Genomic DNA, 24385 nt, shown 5'->3' on the forward strand with positions numbered 1-24385 from the left:
GTTGCTGTGGCCAACTTGCATTTCCATTGTTTCAATATGTCTAATGTATAAATAACATTTTATCTATTTGACCTCATGAGATCAATGTTAAACCTCTAAAAGCATAGACTTTTTAATGGAATATGTATAAGAGGACATGGGTGCCTAACTTCATGGATTAAGTTAGGAAACAAAGGACAGAACAAAGTTTCTGTATTTAGGATGTTTTGTCTATATGGGTGTTCATGTTCCAGTTGTGTAAGTGGTGGGTTAGAGGACTGGGGCAGAAGCAACATTCCTTAATGACTCTTAATGTAATGTCACAGCTGTGTTTATGGCCTGATTTCTTAGAGGCGTTTGTTTCTGGATGGAATGTAAGTAAAAAGATCCATTCAACTTCTCTCCATCTGGTCAAGGTTTTGTGTTTCACTATATGGATATATCTGAGTTAACCTAGTAGCTGCTTCCCTGCACATTAGTAACATTGCTACCAGAGGCAGAAATAACATGGAAAGAAATAGGATAGGTTCCTGCTTTGCAAAAAAGAACAGTTCAACGTGTTTGAGCAAACTTTTATTCGAAAACTAATAATATGTGTGTATAAAGTAAAACAGCCAAGTCAGGTGAACCTTGTATGAATACACAATATTTTCTAGAGACCACTTGAAAATATCTTCCAGAATATATCCGGAGGTTTTTTAAATTTTCATCTCTTTCACTTTCATTATGATTTCTATTTTGGTGGATAAACTTACAAATCTAAGCTTTTTTAACATGCAAGTATAGTTGGTAGGACAAGTTTATCTGCTGTCCAGTTGCTTCTGAGTTCATATAAGTTCTGAAAAGGAGTCTGGAGGCAGCTGCTGTTTACTTTCCCTGTTGTAGGCAGGCACACACAGCTATAGTAAAATCAGGTAAAGTAAATTACAATATTGCTCAACTCATTTATTACATCGTTTGCTGCAAAATGACACAGATGTATGTATTATAGACTCCCCCTTTCCCTCTTCCCAACATTGATACTGTTAAATAAAATAAATATAACTAGACAGACAAGTAGGAAAAGGACAGGGAGTGGGCTCATAAAAATATTTTGTGAAATTCAGTTTTGTTAACTGAGATATGCTTCTGCCTTTTTGTTTTGTTGTTGTGATCTTCCTGGGCATTCATTGAGGAAATCTTGAGATACAGTGATGACAAGACATTGGAATTTTGGAATTTATTGTGGTTTTCAGAGCCTGCAAAAGCTCTTCAGTGAACATGGCCAAAAACTGTGGGATTCTTATGTCTATGGTTCCAAAAAGTAGTTTTCCAAGTTCCCTTTTTAAAACTAGAACCCACAGATTGAACAATAAGAACTGTGCATGTAAGAAACCTAATTTTTTTCTCCCTCAACTTTTCATGAGTTATGGGGTTTTTAATGTGTTGTTCCTCTATAATAATTCTAGATGGGATGAAGTCAAAAAGTCTGGTGCCCATTTATATTTTATACTCTCACCTCTCCAAGTTGAATGTAGACTTGTAAACATAATCACAGAAAGGTTAACAGGGCTGCCCAAGGTCACATAACAAGTTAAAGACAGAGCCAAGGAATAGCAAGACTCCCTGGACTGCCCTTCATATGCTAGTGGATTGCTTACTGTCATTTCGTTCCACAATTCACCTCTCAGTTAAAAAAAATCTATGGCCAAGTGAAACTTCCTATCTACTTATTCATTTGGCCAGTCAGCTCTTGCAATTTTCCAAAATCAGAGACCTGTGTGATGGAGGCCACAAAAAGTGGGCTCCTGGCTATAATGCAGAGAGAGGTTTTCAACTCTGGCTCATTACAGCTCTATTCATTCATTTTTAAAGTGTGCTGAGTCAGTCCATGAAGTGGAGAGGCTTGTCAGCCTTGCTTCTTCTGGAGTCCAGTGTAAGTGATTTCCTCCAGTAGACAAATTTGAAAGAACAACCTGCCCTATACATGGAGGTATTGGGAGCACCAGGAGGTCACCTGTTCCGAATTGGAGGCAGAGGCTGGATGTAAACTGCCCTATATCCCAGAATCTGATCCCAAATTATCTGATTTGAACTGGATTATACGAGTCTCCACTGCCATATAATCTGGGATAAGCAGATAATCTGGGATCAGTTCCTGGGTGACAGGGCAGTGTAGAAGGGGCCAGAGAGTATGTCTAGTGTCCACTTTTCTTCATATGTTGTTGCAAAATGTAAACAAGAGGATAGGTCTGCATTTTTGTTTACATATTTAGGTAGAAATTGAAATAAAATAGGCCACAACTATTTGGTTACAGCTGAAGACAAGGGATGGCTCATTTACCAACTTGTCTTTGATCAATGAGCCAGCTGATTGGGCCCCAGTGTGTGATACCTAGGGATAGCATGAGAAAAACCCACTGGGCCGCTCCACCTGTGATCTCTTTGCCACCATGTTTTGTGTGTGTCAAGTGTCTGTCCACTGCTGGACATGACCAGTTCCATACCACCATCACTGCCCTTGAATCCACCAATGGACCTCCCTACATGACCAATGCATAGAGTGCACTGGTGCCCAAATCCTGGAGCTATGACCTATATTCAGCCACTCCCCAAAGCTGTAACAAAACAATATACAATAACCATTAATGTGGGTGGACAGGTAGGACAAAGCATGAAGAAAACTTAAAGGAACTTAAATACCCAAACATACTGGAAACAATATCTGGACCATTCCATCCATCTGAATGAGCAGTCACTAGCCAGTAGGCATGCAGGAAGCAGCTGTTCCAAACTCATTGACTGGTAGCATGCCAGCATCCAATGGGCTGCCCTGTTTCCAACAGAGTAGGACACCCCTAATACAGCCTGGTAAACTGCATTCTTTACTGATTTCATCAAAGTACCTACTTTCAAATTTTGCTTAACAACCTTTAGAAAACTATGGGAACAAATTTTCTTCAAGTGTTCTTAATATTCTGTTGACTTAATTCTCTCCCTCAAAATATGCATAGATACCCTTAGCAAATTTGTTGTCTTAGAAACAGTTTTGCTGCATTTTCATAGAATATTCCCATCTTTGAAATTGGGATGACCTGGAAAATAATTTGTGTTGTTTGGTGGGGTGAGAGAGCTGTGCCTCAATTTCATTTCTTGACCAACCGATAAGCCAAAATTCTTGAGTCAAAGTTTTAAAGGATTGCTGGATAGGAATAACGGCCAAAAAAGGTGGCAATTTGGTGCAGGACACAGATGAATGTATCAAGGGAAGGCAATTTAATAATGACCTGGTGGGCCTGGTCAGAATGTCAATTGATTTCTGCCTCATAGTCTAGAAATACAACCAAAAGTTATATTTGTAGACAGTGAAAACTAGTTTTACATTTGCACAGAAAACCCAGAGCTTGCAGAATTGATGGACTACTGAAGCTTTGTATACCTATAATTTAAGCCTCATTAGTCACAAAGCATTCTACAGTTTGAGGATTCATTGTACAAATATGCAGATCAATGTACAATGATACCTTGACTTGTTCCGTGACTGAGCTTTTATTTGAAAGCAATTTTTCCCATTGATATGCTATTAATTTATTAGTCATAAATGTGGTCTACAACCGAGATAGGGCTCATTCAGATGGGCCTAAAAATTACTGAGAAAAGAGCCTCTAAAGCAGGGGTCCACAAACTAAGGCCCGGGGGCCGGATGCGGCCCTCCAAGATCATTTACCTGCTCCCTGTCCTAAACTTTAGACTTAGGGTTGACCTATGTCTGAAACGACTTGAAGGCACACGACAGCAACAATCCTAATTTTGGAATATTTCATCATAGTCGGGGCCCCCAACAGTCTGAGGAACCATAACTGTTTGAGGACCCCTGCTCTAAAGTTTCCCCATTGTAGCCAATGGAGAAAAATCCCCTGAACAAAACAGCAACCCCCCTCCAATTTCTGCAATTTTCTGTTAAACATAATGAGGGGTTAGCTGAAAACAGAACTGAAAATGGCAAGCTTTTGTGCCGAATTGCACAACCCTAATAAATACAAATACATAAGCTCAGTTGTTGATTCTGCCCAAAGTCTTTTATTCTAGAGGCCACTGTTATGCAAAGCCAGCATCTATAGCACTTGACTAGAGATCATCATATATATCCATCAGCAGCCAATTCCTGTGTGAAGACAGGAATAAACAACAATTGCTTTCATGATGAGCCATTGATGTAACTGCACTCTTGCCACTGAAAGATGTGTTCATTTGGTTGTATCAGGAGACTTCCACTTGCGTTATTATCATTATTTGTTCACTAGCTGTAGTTTTCCTTTACCTTTTAGCTGACATACCAGCCTAAGGTCAGCCGGTGTTTGGCCCTGGGTTGTCCTCCTTGCCTATGTGTTTATATTTTTGTCTCTCAGTGTCAGTGGTTACAAGGTACAAACATCAGGCTTGGTGTCCAATATGTCCTGGGTTTAATTTTGGAGACTGGCAAAAATTTGAAATGGTGCAAGTGTAAGATGAGAGTATGGATATCTTAAGAGCTTGGAAAGTTAGTTCGTTTCCTCCCTTGCAATTGTTACCTCTTGTAAGTTAAAGGGATAGCCGTATATTATTGCTTGAGAAGAAAAGATTGAAAAACTTTTTTCTGCAAAATGCCATGAAGCAACCAGGTACTTTGTAACTACTGTATTGAGAGATATATTTGGAAACAAATGGGGACAATTTATTTATTGACTCTGAAATTTTCACTAAGGATTTCCTAGTTCTCTGTTTATTTTACACTTTACTTCTATGATGGAGAATGGGCATATATATATATATGTGTGTGTGTGTGTGTGTGTGTGTTTACATATTATATAGCTATCCATCAATCATATGCCATTATATTTAATGATGCTTGTATTTATTTCTGTTTGTATAGAGAGTGCATTGGATATAGTGTTACATTGAATCGAGGATAATTTGGGTCCAAATCCACACTGAGCCATGAAAATCAGTGGATAGGTTATCTTGGGTAACTTTTGCTTAGTTTCAGCTACCTCACAAGGTTGTGGTGAGGATGCATTTCATGCTCCTTTGAACTCATTGCAGGAAAGGTGGGATATATGTAACTAATAAATAAATACATGAATATATTCAAATTACCATATGAAAATGAAAAATATCTGTTTTTTAAAAAAACTGATATTTTTTTCAAGCTCACAGTTAGCTTCCCTTTCAATAAAAAGGTGAGTTTGGGGAATATGAGTGAAGGAGGGGGATAATGTTTACAGCACTGAGTTGTGCAAAAAGTTATTGTGTTGAAGCGATTCGCATTTGCATCTAGATTATCTGTCCCCTATATAAGTTCTGTTAAATGAGCACTGTGACGCTGGTAACTTTGGTAAGGATTGATGTGAAGCTGTGTGGATATTTATGATGGAGACCAGTACCTTGCCGGCTGCGCGCCAGTGAACACATGGATTCCTAGGAGGCTTAGCAGGACTGAGGCAGCTAAGGGGGAACCAAAGCTTAGTGACTTTATATCAAGAGGGTCCCAGATTTCACTCTGTCTCTATTTGTGACACCAAGCAAAACTACTGCTTGACACTCCAGTCAGATGAATCAGCACTAGGCAAGATGAACTAATGGACTGACTCTGCATAAGGTGGCATCAAATGTCCTCTAGAAGCAAGTTTGCTTGGAACTGCTAATCTGCTGCATTGCATGGTTGCTGAACATTGAGTGTGCCCAAGAGTGAACTCTCATTTTGCATCGCATGGTCATTAAGCCTTTCCAGGACCCTGTAGAAAGCAAGCTTGCCCTCTTTTCTTGTAGCACAAAGTTCAATTTTGTTGATGCATCCATGCACAGGATCCTTTGTGATCACTAAAATTCATATTCACAAAGTTAGGCAATGAAATTCACTTTTTCCCAAAGTTTCTTGCTTTCTGAATGCTATGACAAATTATGACAGTGTTTGCACATTTTTCAGTCATTTTTTAATTTTATCCTGATGCCTTTTCACGGGTTACATGCATTTCTGTAGATGAGAGCTTCCTTATGCCTAATAATTCAGCATGGAAGCCATTTTTCATGGCACTTATCATGAGTACTGGTACAATGTTCTTTGTACAGAACCACCTAGTATTTCATGCAGAATATTTTTTGCACAAAAATTTTGTTGTCTGTGCACAAAATATGATCGCTACCATCTGTTTTTGATTTAACACAGAGATATGTCCAGTTTCAAGAAAATTAATTACAAAAGTTCTAGAATTGGCAGAAATGGGCGCATTATCCTGTTTAATCGTTTAATAATAAAATAGTGAAGAGTAGAGACATCACACTGGCAACAAAGGTCTGCACAATTGAAGCAATGATATTCCCTATAGTAACCTATGGATGTGAGAGCTGGACCATAAGGAAGGCTGAGCAAAGGAAGATAGACGCTTTTCAATTGTGATGTTGGAGGAAATTCTGAGAGTGCCTTGGACTGCAAGAGGATCCAACCAGAGCATACTCCAGGAAATAATGCCCGACTGCTCACTGGAGGGAAGGATATTAGAAGCAAAGATGAAGTACTTTGGCCACATCATGAGAAGACAGGAAAGCTTGGAGAAGAGAATGATGCTGTGGGAAAAGGAAGAGAGGCTGACCAAGGGCAAGGTGGATGGATGGCATCCTTGAAGTGACAGACTTGACCTTGAAGGAGCTGGGGATGGCTGGTCTATGAGGACGAAGAGTCGGAAGTGACTGAACAAATAAATAACAAAATCTTGTTCAATAAAGAAGTCAACTGATAACTTTTTAAAAGAATGAGAATCATTTATATCATTTATGAAGAAAATGTCAAAATGCTTGTAGGTTTTGAAGATTAAATAAAACATTAAGATAGCAAGATAGAATGATAAACTCATAAAATAAGAGATTAGTTAGATTAATTCGTTGGATTACAATACTTTCATCATGTGTCTTTGAGATGGCAAGTCCATTTTAACTTTTTAACTTTTAATTTTGATTGTTTTTAGTTGAGAGGATGGGGGAAATCCAGTTTTAAATTGGTGTACATAGCGACATAGGTTACATATAACAACATTTATATTTCTTTAAAAGATTGATAAATGTATAAATATAGCTGAAAAATAGAAAAAGTGAATGTTCAGGGGAACCTCAAACTTTGCCAAAAAATTAAACAACTAGGGCAGCACAACAAAACTCCAAACACTCCTAGTTGAGGATCATACCTTTTTTCGTAGTCTATCAGTACTGAGTGTCTGTTGTGGAGAAATATTTTTTAAAATGATTGAAAAAGAAATGGAATATACTATGCTGGGAGAGGGCATAGTTCACCAGAGCCTGAACAAATTGCAGTTATTTTTCCTAAAATTCTCCAGCTACTGTGGCTACTGGGAAATTTTGCAAGCTTTGGTTCAGACAACATACTAGGAAATCTCTTCTTTAAAAAGTAACAGCTTTTTGGATACATAATCTTTATGATGCAATTTATATTTAAGCTGTTTGTTTTAAATGTGGCCTTAATGACATGCAGTGACCTGAGGTGTTCTTGCTCAGCTCACTTTCCTTTTAAAAATAACCTTTTCGTCAGCTTCAACTCATTTACAAACATTACAGTGTTGCTGAGAACTAGCAGAGACAACAACCCAGTGATCTCCAGAATTGCTGTTAAGCAAATAGGAATACTCACTCTGGAGAAATGCTGTTGTGTTCATTATTGTGGGATTTACTGTACTTCCCAAATTGCTTGTGAAGCTCAAGCTACCTTGGAGAATGCAGCTGCTTCAGCAGACCTAACAGACAATGAGCCATAGTTGTGATGCAATATTCTCTTGGCATCTGCAAATGCTGAAAACAGGCTTATCGCAGGAATGAAAAGCAATTGGAGGGATGAAAGATGGCTATTACATCATTTTTTGCATATTTTAGCAGTGATGAAGTTTGCCCATATAGCAGCATTTTACAGATGTGTTATCCAGTTGACACATATACACACCCTGCATTTGTATGATGTATCATCTGAAATTTCTCCATGACGGTATGCCATAACAACTGGTTAGTAGTTCCAGCAGAATGCATGGCTTTCTCTTTAGTTATTTGTAACTTGGCAATTTCCTCCATGAGACACCGAGGTCAGAATTCCAGCTGGTAATACAGATGATCTGTGTTATCTACATGGACAGATTCAGAACCTGTTGAGTGCTGTTGGATTTTTGATTGCTAGAAACTAGAGGAGGCATTCTAACCCTATTCTGTAAAGTTTTGAAAGCTGCAGAAGTTAGAATTCGTGTATTCATTTGGGAGACAGTGGACAAAAGACTTCCTGATTTTCCAATATCTTTTTTTTATTTCGTGAGGGCTAGATACAACTTGCCTATTAATAGAGCTAAACATCTTTCCTTCTTACAAACTGTTTGGGTTTTTTTGTTTTTACTTCATTAAATTTGTTTTATTAGATAATGCTGCTATTCCTTTTTATATGTACATGTTACTTGTTCACATTGTTCTTTTTAAAATATAAAACAGAGAAAATGACAAATTGCATTCGCCACCAAGTAAATTTATCAGTGTCCATCCTTCCCTGTACATTGATGGGTTCAAGTTGTCAGCGATGGACTAAGAAAGGGTATTGGGTTTGTCATGGATGCATCAACAAAATTGAACTTTGTGCTACAAGAAAAGACAAATTCCCACTTGGACAAAACTGCAAATATAGTCTAATTAAAACTGTCAAAACTGTATTGTCCTCTTATTAATCTGTGGTGTGGCCGTATTTGGAAGCCCATGATCACTTCTGGTCTCCACATTTGGAAAAAAACTATTGTTAATCTTGGTTAATGACTTCCTTTGGGAGACAGATGCAGGGAGTGCACCCTTGTTAAATTTTCCAGCTCTCTTCTTGCATTTCTGTTATTACTGATCATGATATCCTCCTAGAAGAGCTGAGAGGGATGGCTACAAGAAATATCTCTACCAGTTCTGCTCCTCTTTTTAGGGTTGTTACCAGCAGGTAGCATTGGGTGATTTCTGTTTAGTCCCTTGACAGTTCTGCTTTGGAATGCCTCAAGGCTCCATCTCGTCCCATGTTACTTATTTTCTATATGAAGTCATCTGAAGACCTGGAGCACAACATTAGCAATATGCTCCACTTTGCTATACTTTCTGTCCCAAGAGAGGCTCTGCAGGTGCTGGATTTGTGTCCAAAATTATTGGTGAATTGAATGAGGCTATCTGAATTAAAGTTGAAACCTGACAAGATAAGAGTCTCTGTGGATAGGTGATTTCCAGGTATAGGAATTGGAAAAATTGCCTGCTTCATTTGACATAACAAATTTATAGTTTGAGAGTATTCCTTGATTCAAAAAGTTATTAAAAGTTTCAGTGGTGATGAATATTCTAGTTAGTTCCGCCATTATTGGACTAGAATAATTGGATGGCAATTTATATTCTGATTAACTTCCTGTTTGTACTGTTGATATTCATTACACAGTTTCCCTTAACGATGTCTGAAGGTTGTAGGTGGTATAGAAGACAATTGACAGTGAAAAGCGAGCATATGACACCTGATTTGACATGGCCACCAGCCAGCAAGATCTATTGTTTTGAAGACTGGACTATGACACTAGAGATCATGGTTCAGTTTCTCACTCAAGCATGCAAACCAACATTACCCAGAGATAGTCCTGTGTATGAGTGTTCTTCAAAACCTCTCTAGTGTCTGCCCCATCCTTTGGTTGGTAATTATTTAACTTCCCTTTCTTAGAATTCAAAACAACCTAGAACTAGGTTGGTGCTGCCCTTCCCTAATCAGGAGCGAAAACCAGGGCTCGCATGGCAGAGGTAGAAGGTAGTGCTGGAAGTATTAAATACGGTCTTTTGTTTTATTGTGAGTGACAACATTGGGCTGGGATGTGGAGGCATTACATTAAAAGCATATATCATAACCTCGAAAGGGAATCCATGTGGAAAGTTATAGTGATATGCAGATTTATTTAAACAAAAAATATAATTGAAGAGTATGATGTAATCCTGCTGACAGCTTCACTTCAGGGAAATGACCATAAATTCTTCCATAAATGAAGTGCCAAACTCTTGGCAATATTACATTTATTTCCAGTGCCAAAGTATTCTGTAAGGAATTGCTGCTCATCTTCGTCTCACCACAGTAATCCTTGTTGGATAAAGGCATTGAGTCTATTGCTGGAAACAGCACAGTCGAGGGGCTGTACATGCCAGATTCCTAAGCATGGTACCTTCTCCCCTTAAAAAGAAGTTAACTGTACAGTATTTCTCTGTAAGTGAAAATGTGATGTGATGCTGAGAGTATCAGAGTATCAGATGAGGTTTAGGGAGGCTCAAGAGTTCAAATCCCCATTTCTACCATGAAACCTTTGAGTGATCTTTTGAAGGTGTGATGATAAAAGGGGCTGGAAGTGAAGAATGTATATTATCCTGAGGTGCATTGAGGATGATCAGATTAAAAATAAAGATGGGAAAAATAAATGTCTATCCTAAAAGATGTATCATTTCTCCATTTTGGTCAGTGTTTCATTTCAACGTTCCTGCCACTGATTAGCTCATATGTACATCCCATTTGTCTTATCTCTTTTTTATTTTTTCCATGTTTTTGTTTTCTTCACTTTTTTGGAAAAAAAATAATTACAACAGGGATGGAGAGCAAGAGACCTTCTAGATGTTAATTTTGCAATGCCCGTAATTTCTCATACTTGGTCATACTGGCTGGGGTTGGTGGGAATTTCTTAAACTGTGTGTCCAGACCCCAAATGGGATATGCTTTGGTTAACGTTGGGGTCCTGAAAAAATTGGCAACTGTAAAAGTTTTCTGAATGGCACCTACTAACTGTTTTAGACATTTGCATGAATCAGTTGTGTGGTGTTTACACTGCACAACATCTGAAGTACTATCTTCTCTTGTTTTACAGAATGTTTACATAACAGGTCTTGAAATTTGTTTTTCTTGGTGGTTGGTATATAAGTACTGAAAATGTTATGTGTCTCTTGCAAGCATCTTCAAACACTTGAGTTGGGATTTTTCATGTCATAAGTAAACCATAAGGAGATATTAGTAAAGCTGTCACCATCTTTCTTGCCTTTCTTGTCTTTTGTTAGTTACCGAGACCTATGGGGGTGATATTTCAAATAACCATTAAAATTTGCCGTGATGCTTAAAAGCATTGTCTATTGATTGGTAAAGCTCCTGTAATGTTTATCCACTGTAACATTTATCATTTCATAAGAATAACCTTTAAATTGAGCTAGCGCTCAGTAGTCATTGCAAAGAAATCTAAATTTGTGAACAATATGTACTGAATTTAGATGTCATGTTACTTTTAAGAAGCAATACGGTATCATTATATTTCAGGTCACGTGTGTGCATTGAGAGAAAAGCTATCAACACACTTGCATATCTCTGTGACGGCGATGCAAGAACTGGATTAAATGGACTCCAGATGGCTGTTCAAGCCAGATTAACGAAACTCACCCATCAGAGCACTACTGGTGACTCTTCCATTCAAGGCATGATCATCACAGAAGACCATGTGAAAGAAGGTCTCCAGCGATCCCATATTCTCTATGATCGAGCCGGTGAGTATCTAATAAAGCATTGAATTAAGATACTCAGTTCAACTGCAAAGTTTTCTTTGTCCAGGGAAATCACAAAGAGATAGTCATGCCCATTGCAACCCAAACAAAGCATCTTCTTTAAGGTGATGTCAGAGTATCATTTAAAATAGGTTTTGTTTGTTGTTTTTCCAACATTTTTCTCTTTAAAATTCTTTAAGCATAATGGTTTGGACTCAGTTTCAAGAAAATGCTAAGCCATAATTCAGCGTAATATGAGTGAAGACATAAAGCCTTGGCCTCACCCTCCCAGCTCCCTTCTTTTAGTCTACCACAACCACCGTTAAAATATCAGAAATGTCTGCTTCTTGCTTTGAACCATTTAGAATATATGTCTTCTTCTGAACTGGAAGCGCTTATTAATTTAAAAGTATGTTTGAAGCAAGGAACAATCTTAAATGTGTTCTTGGCTTGTATCAATTTGACTTTGGCTTGTTTCAGACAAAGCTTAATAAAGATTAAGTAACTACTCAGATTATGAATACCAAAAGCTTTTCTCTCATTATATATATACATATACGTGTGTGTGTGTATATATATATGTATGTATGTGTATGTGTATATGTGTGTATATATATGTGTGTGTGTGTGTGTGTGCGTGTGTGTGTGTGTGTGTGTGTGTGTGTGTGTGTGTATGAGAAAGCTGCACCAAAAGGTTGGGAAATAGGAGTCAATCATAATCAGGCTCTTGTTTTATTAGGAAAATATGCCGAATTCTGGTTCATTGCAATGGGAATGAGGTTTTACTTGGAGAATATCCTGAGTTATAGTTTATTGCAATGGAAATAAGGCTAGTGTTCCACCAAAAAATCTTTTTATTTTAATATTTATTCTAGAATGTATGCCTAACATTTCTACCAAACAAAATTATACTACATAATGACAATACAACAATAAAACAACACATTGATTAAAATACAAAAAGAGAAAGCCAACCATTAAAAGTAGTATTTTTCTCCATCCTGTCATAAGAGAGAAGATAGCTGTTGTGCTCAGGAGATCATATCTATCTTTTTCCTGTACTTAACCAGGCCAATTCTTCATTGCATCTGCACCTGTTCCAACAATAGGTGTGAAAAATGTGAATAAGCTGTGCAGGAAGATGAAACTAACAAGAAGCAATTGGCAGTGAACATGCTGTGAACTCTCAAAGGGAGTAACTCTTAAAGATATAGGATAACACATACCAGGTCTCCGTAGGGACAGTGTGGCAGTTGAAGAAAATGTCTTTGTGCGTGACTAAGAATAGCTGGTGGGTTTTTTCCTGTATTATTCTGAGAGCATTTTAAAGAATACATTATGATGGCAAAAACCAGTCATTTCAAAATGTATACATTAATGTAAAGAGGGTGACTATGTTTTTTAATATACAAGTCTTTTTGGTGTAATGATTTTGTAACATTTCCTTCAAAGCAAAAATCTTTTTTTTTCTTTACTTGTACTGGTAAGGATGGATTTCCACAATCACAAAGACCAAATGATGAGGCTTTTCCTGATCTGGACCACTGCATGTTACAGCTGGGCGCGCCGTGTGAAATATGTATGTCTGCTTGAGTGCCTCTCCTGTTTTTGCTGGGGAGGGGAAATATTCCTCCAACAGCCACACATACTCATACATTTTAAGAATTGGGACGTGTGTCCATGAATACTCATGCTGTAGCAAATCTGTTCATCCTAAAAGCGCCATATGACTCTGTTATTTAACAATGAGGGCACATTGGCTGAACACAATGTATGTAAAAAAAATTTTTTTTGAATATTTATTTATTTATTTCCTTTATTTCTATCCTGTTCTATTGCACCTTGAGGGAAACTGAGAGCAGCTTACAAGTTTTTAGCAATATATATTCAATGCCACAAAGTATACAAAATCAAATATTACATATCACAAATAACTGTTTAAATGTCCTAATTTTAATTTAATTACTCTGATTTTATCTGCTTGGATTTTAATGTATTGTCCATTATTTTATTTTGTGTATAGTTGAAATGTTTTAAGTTTTTGTCAAATATGTTGTGTCATTGTTTCGGGCTTGTCCCTGTTGTGAGCCGCCCCGAGTCCCTTCGGGGAGATGGGGCGGGATATAAAAATAGAGTTGTTTATTATTATTATTATTATTATTATTATTATTATTATTATTATTATTATTAATTTAAATACAGTTTAAAATAATTAAAACATAGTAATTCATAATAAATTATATAATACATAACTCCAATCCCACAGTCATTATCCAGGTTGCTTCCTATGTCGATTCCGTGAGAATCTATTGCACTTTAATTATGCTATTCACCAAATGCCTGCTTCCACAGCCAAAAACTAGGAGGCTGTTCTAATATCGCCGGGGAGGGAGTTCCATGGCTGAGGGGCTGCCACTGAGAACGCCCTGTCTCTCGTCCCTACCAGTCGCGCCTGCGAACGGGGTGGGACCGAGAGCAGGGCATCCCTGGCAGATAAATTATATTAATATTAGGCAAGTGGCATTGCATTGACTTTTCCCTTGTTTTTTCCCCCTATATTCAGAAAATGTTTGACATCAGGGTATCTTGAGAAATTTATACACACATACACACCCTCACAGAGTATTCTCGTCACTTGCCTTGCTTGTATTGCTTTAGATGTAAACATTTTGAGATCAACAATATTGTTTGCCCTCCTCCCAGTTGCAATTCCTCAAATCCAGACAGACCCCGAGTTACAAACATCCAACTTACATACAACTCCTACTTACAAATGGGAGCGAGACAACGGGAAGTGAGAAGAGCTCTACTCCTAAGAAGAGAAAATCACTTCTATAAGAGTTATCATGGAAAAACGATGAATCCACTGAAGCGTTTTCATTCATCCTTGTTTCCAACTCAATGTTTTTGAAATCCAGGTGTCATAGGGATAGAAAGTGAGGTGAAATCCTCTGCACAGAGAGCAAAACAAACATTACAAGATTTTTACCTTTACCAAAACTTTTAAGAAATGGCTAAAGTTACATTTTAAAAATGTACCCATTCTGACTTACATTTACATTCAGCTTAAGAACAAACATCAGAACCTGGAGACTGCCTGTAAACCAAACCTCTTCTTTTCTTTATCTTTCCTAAAGAATCTCACCTCTATGCATTTTTAAAAGAGTCTAAGATCTGTTCTTATATGCCCCTAACCTATACATGGGTTAATGAAAAATCTATAACTTTTGCCCTAAATTCTGCCCTCCACTTGCACATGAGGCTGACTTATGCGTGTATGCATTATGTACAGATACCAGTCATGCTATTACCACGTGCTCCACCCCAGTATTGCTGTTTAGACCAATATTTAGTTGAAATTTTCAGTGAACTCTTTTTATTTTGGGCATTCCTTTTTAAGGAAATGAATTTTGTAGTTTGCCTATGTCGGTCTACTTGCGTATGACTATGTACAAGGATTCCTAATTTGATACCAGCTCTGGCTAAATTCGTGACTTGGCACCATTACACACCCTGCCCATTTATGTCTGTCTTTGAGTCTGAGATTGGCATTGGAGATTGTGCTTTGAGGATTAGATTTATCTCCTTAGATTTAACTAGTTATGTGCTCATTCTTAATTGGTTTTGAATAAATGTACTTCACTGTGGTTTTTTTTCAGTGTCTTGGAAGTCTTGTTTTAGGTTTCATCCTGTGACAGAGCAGTAGACATTACAATTAAAATGTACGTTGTAATGAAATGTGTTTTTTGGAACTTTCTACAAAATAAAACTTTCCTGAAAATAAAAAGTGAGCTGTGAGAATAGTATAACCCCCCCCCCCCTCGGTTACCACAAGCATGGCAGTATTAATGTAAAGTCTTAACCATGAAAATTATCTTTTCCCTTTATAAACAATGAAATACAAGCCGGCAGAATTTGACCAGTGGTTTCTCAGATCCTTAGATAGATAGATAGATAGATAGATAGATAGATAGATAGATAGATAGATAGATAGATAGATAGATATAAAAATTCCCCACTAATTAAGATGTGGGTATTTTTCTACTGTTTTCAATAAGTTTTTCATCAGAATGCCAGGAATTTGAGAAACATTTTGGAAGCAAAAATATCATTTGTAGTGTACCACAAAAGTATTTTGTCTAAATTACTGTTCCCGCAAACCCCATTGTATGCACCAAATTGGTGCAGATCAAACGTTTACTAAAAATATGTAAATTCCTTTTTTTCTATGCATGTATTAATTTTTCAGCAATCTAAATATTATTATACAATTTCTATATATGTGTGTGTGTGTATGTGTGTGTGTGTGTGTAAATTTAAATTAATTCCCCCCACCCTCCCCACTGAAAAACAATAATCAAAATGATAACATTAAAAGATTATAATGGACTTCCAACTCCCCTCTCAAAGGCACACAAGATTATTGTAATCATTAGTTTAGCCAGTTTCTTCACTGCCTTTACTATCTGAATGTTTTATTCAAAACCCGCAAGCATTTTTTACATCTTCCTTTTTCTTTATAAATGGTTCCCATTCTTTTAAAAAGTTATAATTCGACTTCTCCTTTATCAAACAAGATAACTTCTCAATTTCTGCCAATTCTAAAACTTTTGTAATTTTTGTTTAGGGGAAAATATGTAGCCCTGTTAACCCAAGTCACTTGACAAAATCTAGTTCTTTCAAAACTCATGCAGCGGCTAGGTACCTTAAACACATTTTCTGGGAAGCATTAAAAGACCTTTACATACTCACGTTACAGCTGGAGCTTTTCTGTGTTGTAGCACATTCAAACTGGGCTGTAATCCATTGGTGCTTCTACTGCATCAAATTTCATGCTCTTTAAGAGGCTTCAAGTACGGATGTAAGTCTTTGAATATTTCATCTTGTGAAAGCAAAAGGGACTATAGGAGGCCACTTAGCCTTTAAGAAATTAATAGTATCCTCATCACAACACTAAATGATTTTTTGAGAAGAACAGCATTTATTATTGCAAAATACAATAAAATATATTGAAAAAGAGTGAGCAGTGAGGGAATTAAAACAAAATGAAACACATTCTGATCCTTTGTGTTGGCTTCCAACTTTTGATTTTGGGCTTTTTTATTAAGATTTTTTTAAAATATAAAAGTATTTTTGCAAAATGGCTGTGCATGCAACATGCTACTGAAAATGCTGTTTGTTAATTGTGTCCCTTTAATACCACATTCTGACCTTGACTATGAAGCATAGTATCATAGTTGTTTAATTCTTTGTTAACTTTTGTAAACTAATATTTTAACTTAATCCTTTTTCAAATTATCATACAGCGAATCCCATCTAGGGAGAAAAGTGAGATATAAACTCAATGAATTAATAAATAATGTCATTCAAAAGACTTAGGTAAATGTAAAGGTTTTCCCCTGACATTAAGTCTAATTGTGTCTGACTCTGTGGTTGGTGCTCATCTCCATTTCTAAGCCAAAGAGCCTGTGTTGTCTGCAGACACCTCCAAGGTCATGTGGTCGGCATGACTGCACGGAGTGCCGTTACCTTCCCGCCTGAGCAGTACCTATTGATCTACTGACATTTGCATGTTTTCAAACTGCTAGGTTGAGACTAACAGTGGGAACTCACCCCGCTCCCTGAATTCGAACTGCCGACCTTTTGGTCAACAAGTTCAGCAGCTCCGTGGTTTAAAATACTGACTTATGTATTTTATTAAAATATTGACTTATGTCAATACAAAATAGGAAAAAAACTCAAAGCAGTGTTTAAAAACCACTTTTCAACATGCATAGGTACAGTCAAAACAGTTGCAAAGCAATCCTGGTTTTAGGGACTGCAGCCTACCAAAAGTTGAAAGGAGATGGAGCCAGCCTGAAAAGAGATTTGGGGCTGTTCTCGATATGATCCACTAAACAAAGTTAATTCAAAAGTCTTGAGGCTTTTAAAATAAACAGCTTACACAGAGACACAGGAAACCTAAAAAAAAAATTGGATTTATAAATATACAGAGGCTCGTTCTGCAGGAGGTTTCACTTTCTCCTCATCTCATGTTTTAAAATGCCTGCCTATTTTAAAAAAGAAAGAGACAGGAAACACGTGGGGTTTGAAGATTTATAAGAAACAAATGAAATTAGATGATCGGATAGATCTCATATACATAGCATATTAAATGGGGCTACACATGTTATTATTTTTATCCATAAAAATCAAAGTGAGTTATGTAGGTGAAGAGCACTGTCTGATTTACACTGTTGAGAAGACAAGCATACTATTGTAGAAACTCCTTGAAAATGTCTTAGAATTTTATAAAAAAATACGCAGAAATTGATTGCAACCTTCCTGATCAAATCCATGGTTTGGACCTTTTGATGTGTTGAACATATGGAGGGAAGTGTAAGGCTATTTTCAAACTGCAGTCTGCTTACATGCAACCATATTTGTGTTGTTGAGCATATGTTATATCTCTTGTGTGTATGTGTGTGTTCATGTGTCACAGTGATTGACAAAGCAATATTTTTTTTCATAACCCATTGCTTTGACAATCACTGACACATGAACACACACAAGATGTAGCATATGCTCAAGAGAACAAATATGGCTGCATGCACTTCCCTGCATCCATTGAATACTGAAGGAAACCTAGGGGATTATCACACAGAGCCGCAAGAATGTCAGCTGGAAAAGATAAGCTATGCTTGCCTTTTCAAATATTTAAAGGCCATCTTGGGTTTTGTAAAAGACAAGGCGACGCCATTCCCAAGACTATGACGAGACTCCCAGCTGCTGGGTTTATTGCCGCCAACTCAACTTGAAAGCCTGAATGCTGTGACAGAGCAGAGACACGCTGTTTATATTGGCCTGATACTGATGGCATGCCAGTGGACTCTTTGTGTGGAACACTATTAAAAATAGCTGTCTGCTGGCTATGTATGTCTTATAAGAGACCACCCTTGTGAGATACCGATGGGCCAAACTTACAGGAAATCCCACTTAAAGAGAGATACATGCTTACATGCTTCCAAATGAAAATACAAATGGTTTTACTTTTCGTAGTTGAGGCAGAATGATGCAGACACAGATATTGTTATATGGCAGACTCTCATTTAATTGTCACCAATTGGTAGATGCCAGATAAAGGTAGTTTCTTGTTGCTTGAGCGTTACTATTAAAAATAAGCCTAAGTAGTACTATGCCCCATACTATACCAAAACATACATTCTGTATTGACTTGATAGTATGGTAATATTGAAATACAATAATTAAAAGAAAATTAAGACAAAATTAACTTCATGTAACACAGTTTTACTGTCTTACTGTAATATAAAAACAGATTTATTTTTTTTTTAAAAATGGCAATTGCTTGAGACTTCTGGTTACTTGCATTCTGGTTGATTGAAAGTGTACTGTACATTATATATAGAGTACAATAGCTATGCACATTATGATTTCACATATCAGTAGGCACTTCTGAACTGTGGAAGGGAAATTGGATATTGAAACATCAAGCATATAAACTATAATGTTTGCCCAACAAAAAATCTGGGCAAAGGGTCCAGTGTTCAATTAGAAACTCTTTATTTTGCATTGGAAAATCCTCGTTGGCATGATTTTTCAAGATCTTGGTGGTGGTTCCAAATATGGTGCCATTTTTACATATTGTCAGAATAGAGACCTTGACGGAATATAGAACTTGAATACTTTGCTGATAAACATGATTCTGTAGTAAAACAGAAGATTAGGTGTTCTCCAGATTCTATGAAATAATTCAGCATTTTTGCTGTGTGTGTGCGCGCGTGTGTGTGTGTGTGAGAGAGAGAGAGTGAGTGTTTCCACCTAAATATTAGTAAGAACTTCCTGACTGCAAGAGCTGTTCAACAGTGGACCTGTCTGCCTGGGAGTATGGTGGAAACTCCTTCCTTGGAGGCTTTTAAACAGGCTGCACAGCCATCTGTCCAGGATGTTTTGTGCTTTTCCTGCATTGCAGGGTGTTGGACTAGATGGCCCATGCGGCCTCTTCCAATTCTATGATTCTAGGTAGGTAGGTTAGGGGTTAGGTGTGTGTATCAATCTATATAGATTGAAAACTGGAAAAGAGTACTGTACCTTCTAAAAGTTGTGTCAAAAAGGGAGTTTGAGCAGACATTCCTTGTCATACAACCAGTTGGTAAGCATTACCTGCTAAAATACCCTCTTCTACACAAGGCCCTCTCCAATTTTCACTCTGATAACTGTAATAATGATTAAGAAATGGACTCTGATTTCTAGGTTTTGAATGGTAAATCATGAACATCTTGAGGGCCCCATGTTTCCAACCTGTGTCCTTGTCCAGCTGCACCTCCTTTTGCAAGGAAAACATTGTGATGACCATATTTTGTTGATCTGATCACCAGGGGACCGATTCTGAACTTGTATGATTCTGAACCCTTGCTGGAAAGGCAAACTGCCATGAATTTATGAAATCCTTCTTTAAATCCATCCAAACTAATGGCCAGGGGTGCTGTGAAGTGTTTTATGTATTTTAATAGTTTTTAATGGCATCACTGTTTATCTTTAATAGTCCCTTGTTTAATTCTGTTTTAGTATTTTTATGTTTAAATTTTAAGCTTTATATTGCATTGTTTTTAGATTTTTTGAGTCATTTAAAGTAATTTTTAGGAAAGAAAGTGGGATAATAATAATAATAATAATAATAATAATAATAATAATAATAATAATAATAGCTCCACATGTTAATTAGGTGCTAGGAAGAAATGGTTGCTTTTGTCTTCCATGTGTGGTCTGCTAGTCAGCTGTGATGGCTCAGAATTAATGTGACATTCTGTCTTTTTCTAAACAGGTGAGGAGCATTACAATTGCATCTCTGCACTCCATAAATCTATGCGAGGCTCTGACGAAAATGCTTCTCTTTACTGGCTTGCTCGAATGCTTGAAGGTGGTGAGGATCCACTGTATGTGGCAAGGAGGCTGGTGAGGTTTGCTAGTGAAGATATAGGTGGGTAATTCAAGAGGATAGCTTGACAATTTTCTTCGTGTTTTTTAAACATTATGATGTAGATCTTCAAAATATTTTTTTCTCATTAAATTTTGAGACTTGCTCACTGTTGTTACTACCACTCTTTCAGCTTGCTGTTTCCCATTGCCCTCAAACTGTAGAGTTCCAAAAGAAGACAGAAAAATATGTAAATGTATTTCTCTATCTTTTTTGTTTGTTACTTCTTTGCTTAATAGGGAATGAAAGAAAAGAACAGCAGGAAGACCAAAGACCTCAAGGATTAACAGTAGACTCCTACTAAGGAATTACTCTCAGCCAGAAATACTTTGCTTGTGCATTTTGGGGAGATTGGATCAAATAGTCCTTGTGATCTCTTCCAGATCTATGATTCAAAGTGTCTAGTGATGCCTAGCCCTATTGTGAAACATTTTCCTTACGAAGAGGAACTTCATGTGGCATGTTGCTACTATAATGAACTCTTTTTTAATTGTTACTATATTTTGGTTGTAGGATTGGCAGATCCCTCAGCACTAACTCAAGCTGTTGCTGCTTATCAAGGCTGCCACTTCATTGGGATGCCAGAGTGTGAGGTGAGATAGTCTATGGATTCACTTCTGTAATGGTCAGCCCTCAACTGCTAAGTGTTTTTTTTTCTCCTGCCTTTTCTGTTTCCATTCTCCTAATTTCCTCCCTTTCTTTCTTAAAAATGTTTTACATCTGACATAAATAAAGGTATTGATGGAGCAGGTGTGTCCTTATCTTAGAAATGACAAATGTTATCTGTCATCTGCACATGTAGATTACAAAACATCGAATTACAAAGATGGACTTAAATGCATTAGTAGGTGATCCTACTAGGACTCTGGGCTGAAGATTCCCCTAAACACTCCTCCCCCATCTCACCATGTTAAGGTGTACATAGAAGAGAGAGAACTCAAAACAAATTGGGACAGGCAACAGAAAGTAAAGTAACCCCCATTGTTTCAAAGCAATTGTAGTTATCAGTAATAGTCACTGATAATTTCAAAGAAATTAAAAATTGAATCTTTACATCTCTTACTGGGCTACATCATCACCTGGTGTAAGGTAATTGTGTTGTAATGATCTTGCAGACAAAACCAGGATGAGTGTGTATGGCAAACTAGACAAGGAAGTATGTTGCATATACCTGGGTATATACATGCATGAATAAAATTGAACATATTAAAATGCAATTCCCTTGCTGTTATTTTATTCTGAAATGACACTCCGTGACTTCTCTCTTCCCACATTTTAAACTGAGTCAAGCAGCTTGCAGCTTACTATCAGTTGTCACGTCTGTTTCCGAGAAGAAGTCAAATCGGAAACAAAAGATATTTCCTGCATACAATTGTAACATACTTGTCATTTGCATCTCTGTGTCTGTAGGAAGCACCCTGTGTGAGTCATTGCAGTTGTCCCTCCACATTTGTGGTTTTGATTTTTTACAGATTTAATTATGCACAGATTTGATTTCAAAATGTTCTATCTAGGAATCTGTATACCCTTCAGTGTGACTCTGTAGTTACCTTTCTCTAGTCATATTGGAAGATTTAGAGATTTCTAGAGAGAACACCTCTCCTTTAAGTTTTGATTGCAATTCTATAGTTAGCTTCCAGTGGAATCTGACCGTAGAGCCTGTTATAACCCAAGGCAGTGTGAGCACTGTAAACCAGACAGAGACCATGAAACATCTAATATCTTTATTAAAACAATTATAAATCCAGGAATGAATAGGGGAAAAGGTTTAGCAGATAATAGTCCTTTATGAAAAGATAGGAATAAGTTCAAAGAATTAAAGGAAATTGTCCAATATTGTTGTCCAAAGTCCAGAAACCGAAACACGCTCAAAACTGTTGGAAAGTTCTTGAGCGGGGGAAAAACAAGAAAGCAAGGCTGAATAACAAAGTCCAAAGTCACTAGAAAGTCTTTGACATCAAGACAGGAACATAATGAAGCTGAGGCAAAACTTGGTTCAGGAACAAGGCAAGGATGTAGACTTAATCCGGGTCTACTCAGGAGTCGCGGCTTGGCTTGGCCTGGCCGCCAGGTTCTGGAAACTTGGAGCTAGAGACGGTGAACCTTTCTCAGGAAATAGCAACGTTGACACTGTGAAGTGTCCACAGTGCAAAGCACTTTTATGGAACTTAGATTGATCACAAACAAGGAAATCCAAACTCCTTAAAGTTTCCCAAGGGAAAAGCCATCCATTATCCCCTCGAGATGCCAAGCAGTTACTCCTGTGGAGCTCTTGTTTCTCGGATCTCTGGCGATACAGAAACTCCCTTCTGTTGAAGGACAAAATCTCTGGAGAACTGAGAACATCTGGTTCCGCCATGGGAGTAATATTTTCACTTTCTCTCCCAACTATGGAATCATCCGAGCTATCAACAGCCGGCAGCTGTAATTGGAGAGACCTCTGTGGACTAGGTAAAAAGTCAGAATAAGCTTCATCCTGGTCAGAGTTCATTTCTGGATCGGGGTCAGGGGCCAAAGATGGCTGGGATATGACAGAGCCATACTGGAAAAACTAGAAATTCCCAAAGAAGTGATCTTGTAAAGTCACAGTTTTTCACTTTCATGAGAATCCTGTGCCCTAACCCCAGCAACTGTGGAGGGCTGACTGTATTCACTGATTTTCCAGAGCTTAGCTGATGTCTTGGGACACAGGGCTTGGATTTTTTTCAGTGTTACATATCTCTGCTAGTAGCATGCCCTCCAGAAGAACTCCAAATCATTTTCTGTTGTGTGTTTTCCCCTTTGGTTTTCCAGGTCTTACTCGCTCAGTGTGTTGTCTATTTTGCCAGAGCACCAAAGTCTATAGAGGTATACAGTGCTTACAACAACGTCAAGGCATGCTTGAGAAACTACCAAGGACCCCTTCCACCAGTTCCTTTGCACTTGAGAAATGCACCTACCAGGCTCATGAAGGATCTTGGCTATGCTAAAGGATATAAATATAACCCTGCATATAAAGAACCTGTGAAGCAGGAATACCTGCCTAAAGAACTCAAAGGGACCAATTTTTTTACACAATAGACATATGACTGGGGTTTTTTTTCCTGCTCTGCTGCTCTTGATTTGATATTACTTCTAGTATTTTCTTTTGATTTCAGTTCTGTTTCACAACCACTGTGTAATCTGAGCTGACAGTACTGAATTGCTTACTGGGCTCATAGTGGCATGTACTTCTGTGGACATGTTAATTATCAGGCTTCACCTGGCTTAAGGTGAACTGTTTGCCTTAAATAGGAAGATACCCCAGATCTTTGGAAGAGGATATTGCAAAATGCAATCTAGTTTACAGTTTGCCGGATCAGTTGAAATCATTGAATTTAAATGAGTCTGAATCAGCTAATATCATTAATTGCAGAAGGGATATGGTCTAGATCAAATCAGGCACTTTTAATAACAATATGTGGGCACTTAGCGCTTTTGGTGCAATCAGTGGACTTAAAAATGCCTAATTTTAATCTGACCATATCCTTTGTTTGCAATTTTCGTATATTTTACTTAAAACTGTGAAAAGGGACTTTGAAAGAAAGATTGTTATTTGCACCTTAAAATAGAAAACATTTTTGTTTAATTATTTCTGATATTTTGAAATAGCTTAATTAAAATTGATTTTATAACTTATTGGTCTACATGTGGTAATGATGGTGGTTTGGATGTATTGCTACTCCACAAATTGAGTGTCCTGATAATGAGTGCATATGCTGTTGTTGAGCAATAGGTAGCAATGACAAAATTTCTCAACAGGTATTTGGAAACAGTATAGATTGCATAGCTGTTAATAAATCTGTGCTGTACACCAGAAACACCCAAATCGTGTGGTGTGGC

The 24385-nt window shown here is 37.4% G+C and overlaps 1 protein-coding gene across 1 annotated transcript in view; it reads left to right on the plus strand.

Annotated features, from left to right (window-relative positions):
* wrnip1 (WRN helicase interacting protein 1) overlaps positions 1 to 24181 on the plus strand; it is a 56999-nt gene extending 32818 nt beyond the window's left edge. Inside the window, exons 4-7 of the mRNA XM_062977680.1 lie at positions 11330 to 11553; positions 20372 to 20527; positions 21038 to 21117; positions 23318 to 24181. Of these exons, the coding sequence (XP_062833750.1) occupies positions 11330 to 11553; positions 20372 to 20527; positions 21038 to 21117; positions 23318 to 23584 (727 nt within the window). The 3' untranslated portion in view covers positions 23585 to 24181. The remainder of the gene's footprint in view (positions 1 to 11329; positions 11554 to 20371; positions 20528 to 21037; positions 21118 to 23317) is intronic.
* Positions 24182 to 24385: the final 204 nt, after the last annotated feature.

The sequence above is a fragment of the Anolis carolinensis genome, chromosome 4 (genome assembly GCF_035594765.1).
Source record: "Anolis carolinensis isolate JA03-04 chromosome 4, rAnoCar3.1.pri, whole genome shotgun sequence".
Taxonomy (NCBI): Eukaryota; Metazoa; Chordata; class Lepidosauria; order Squamata; family Dactyloidae; genus Anolis; species Anolis carolinensis.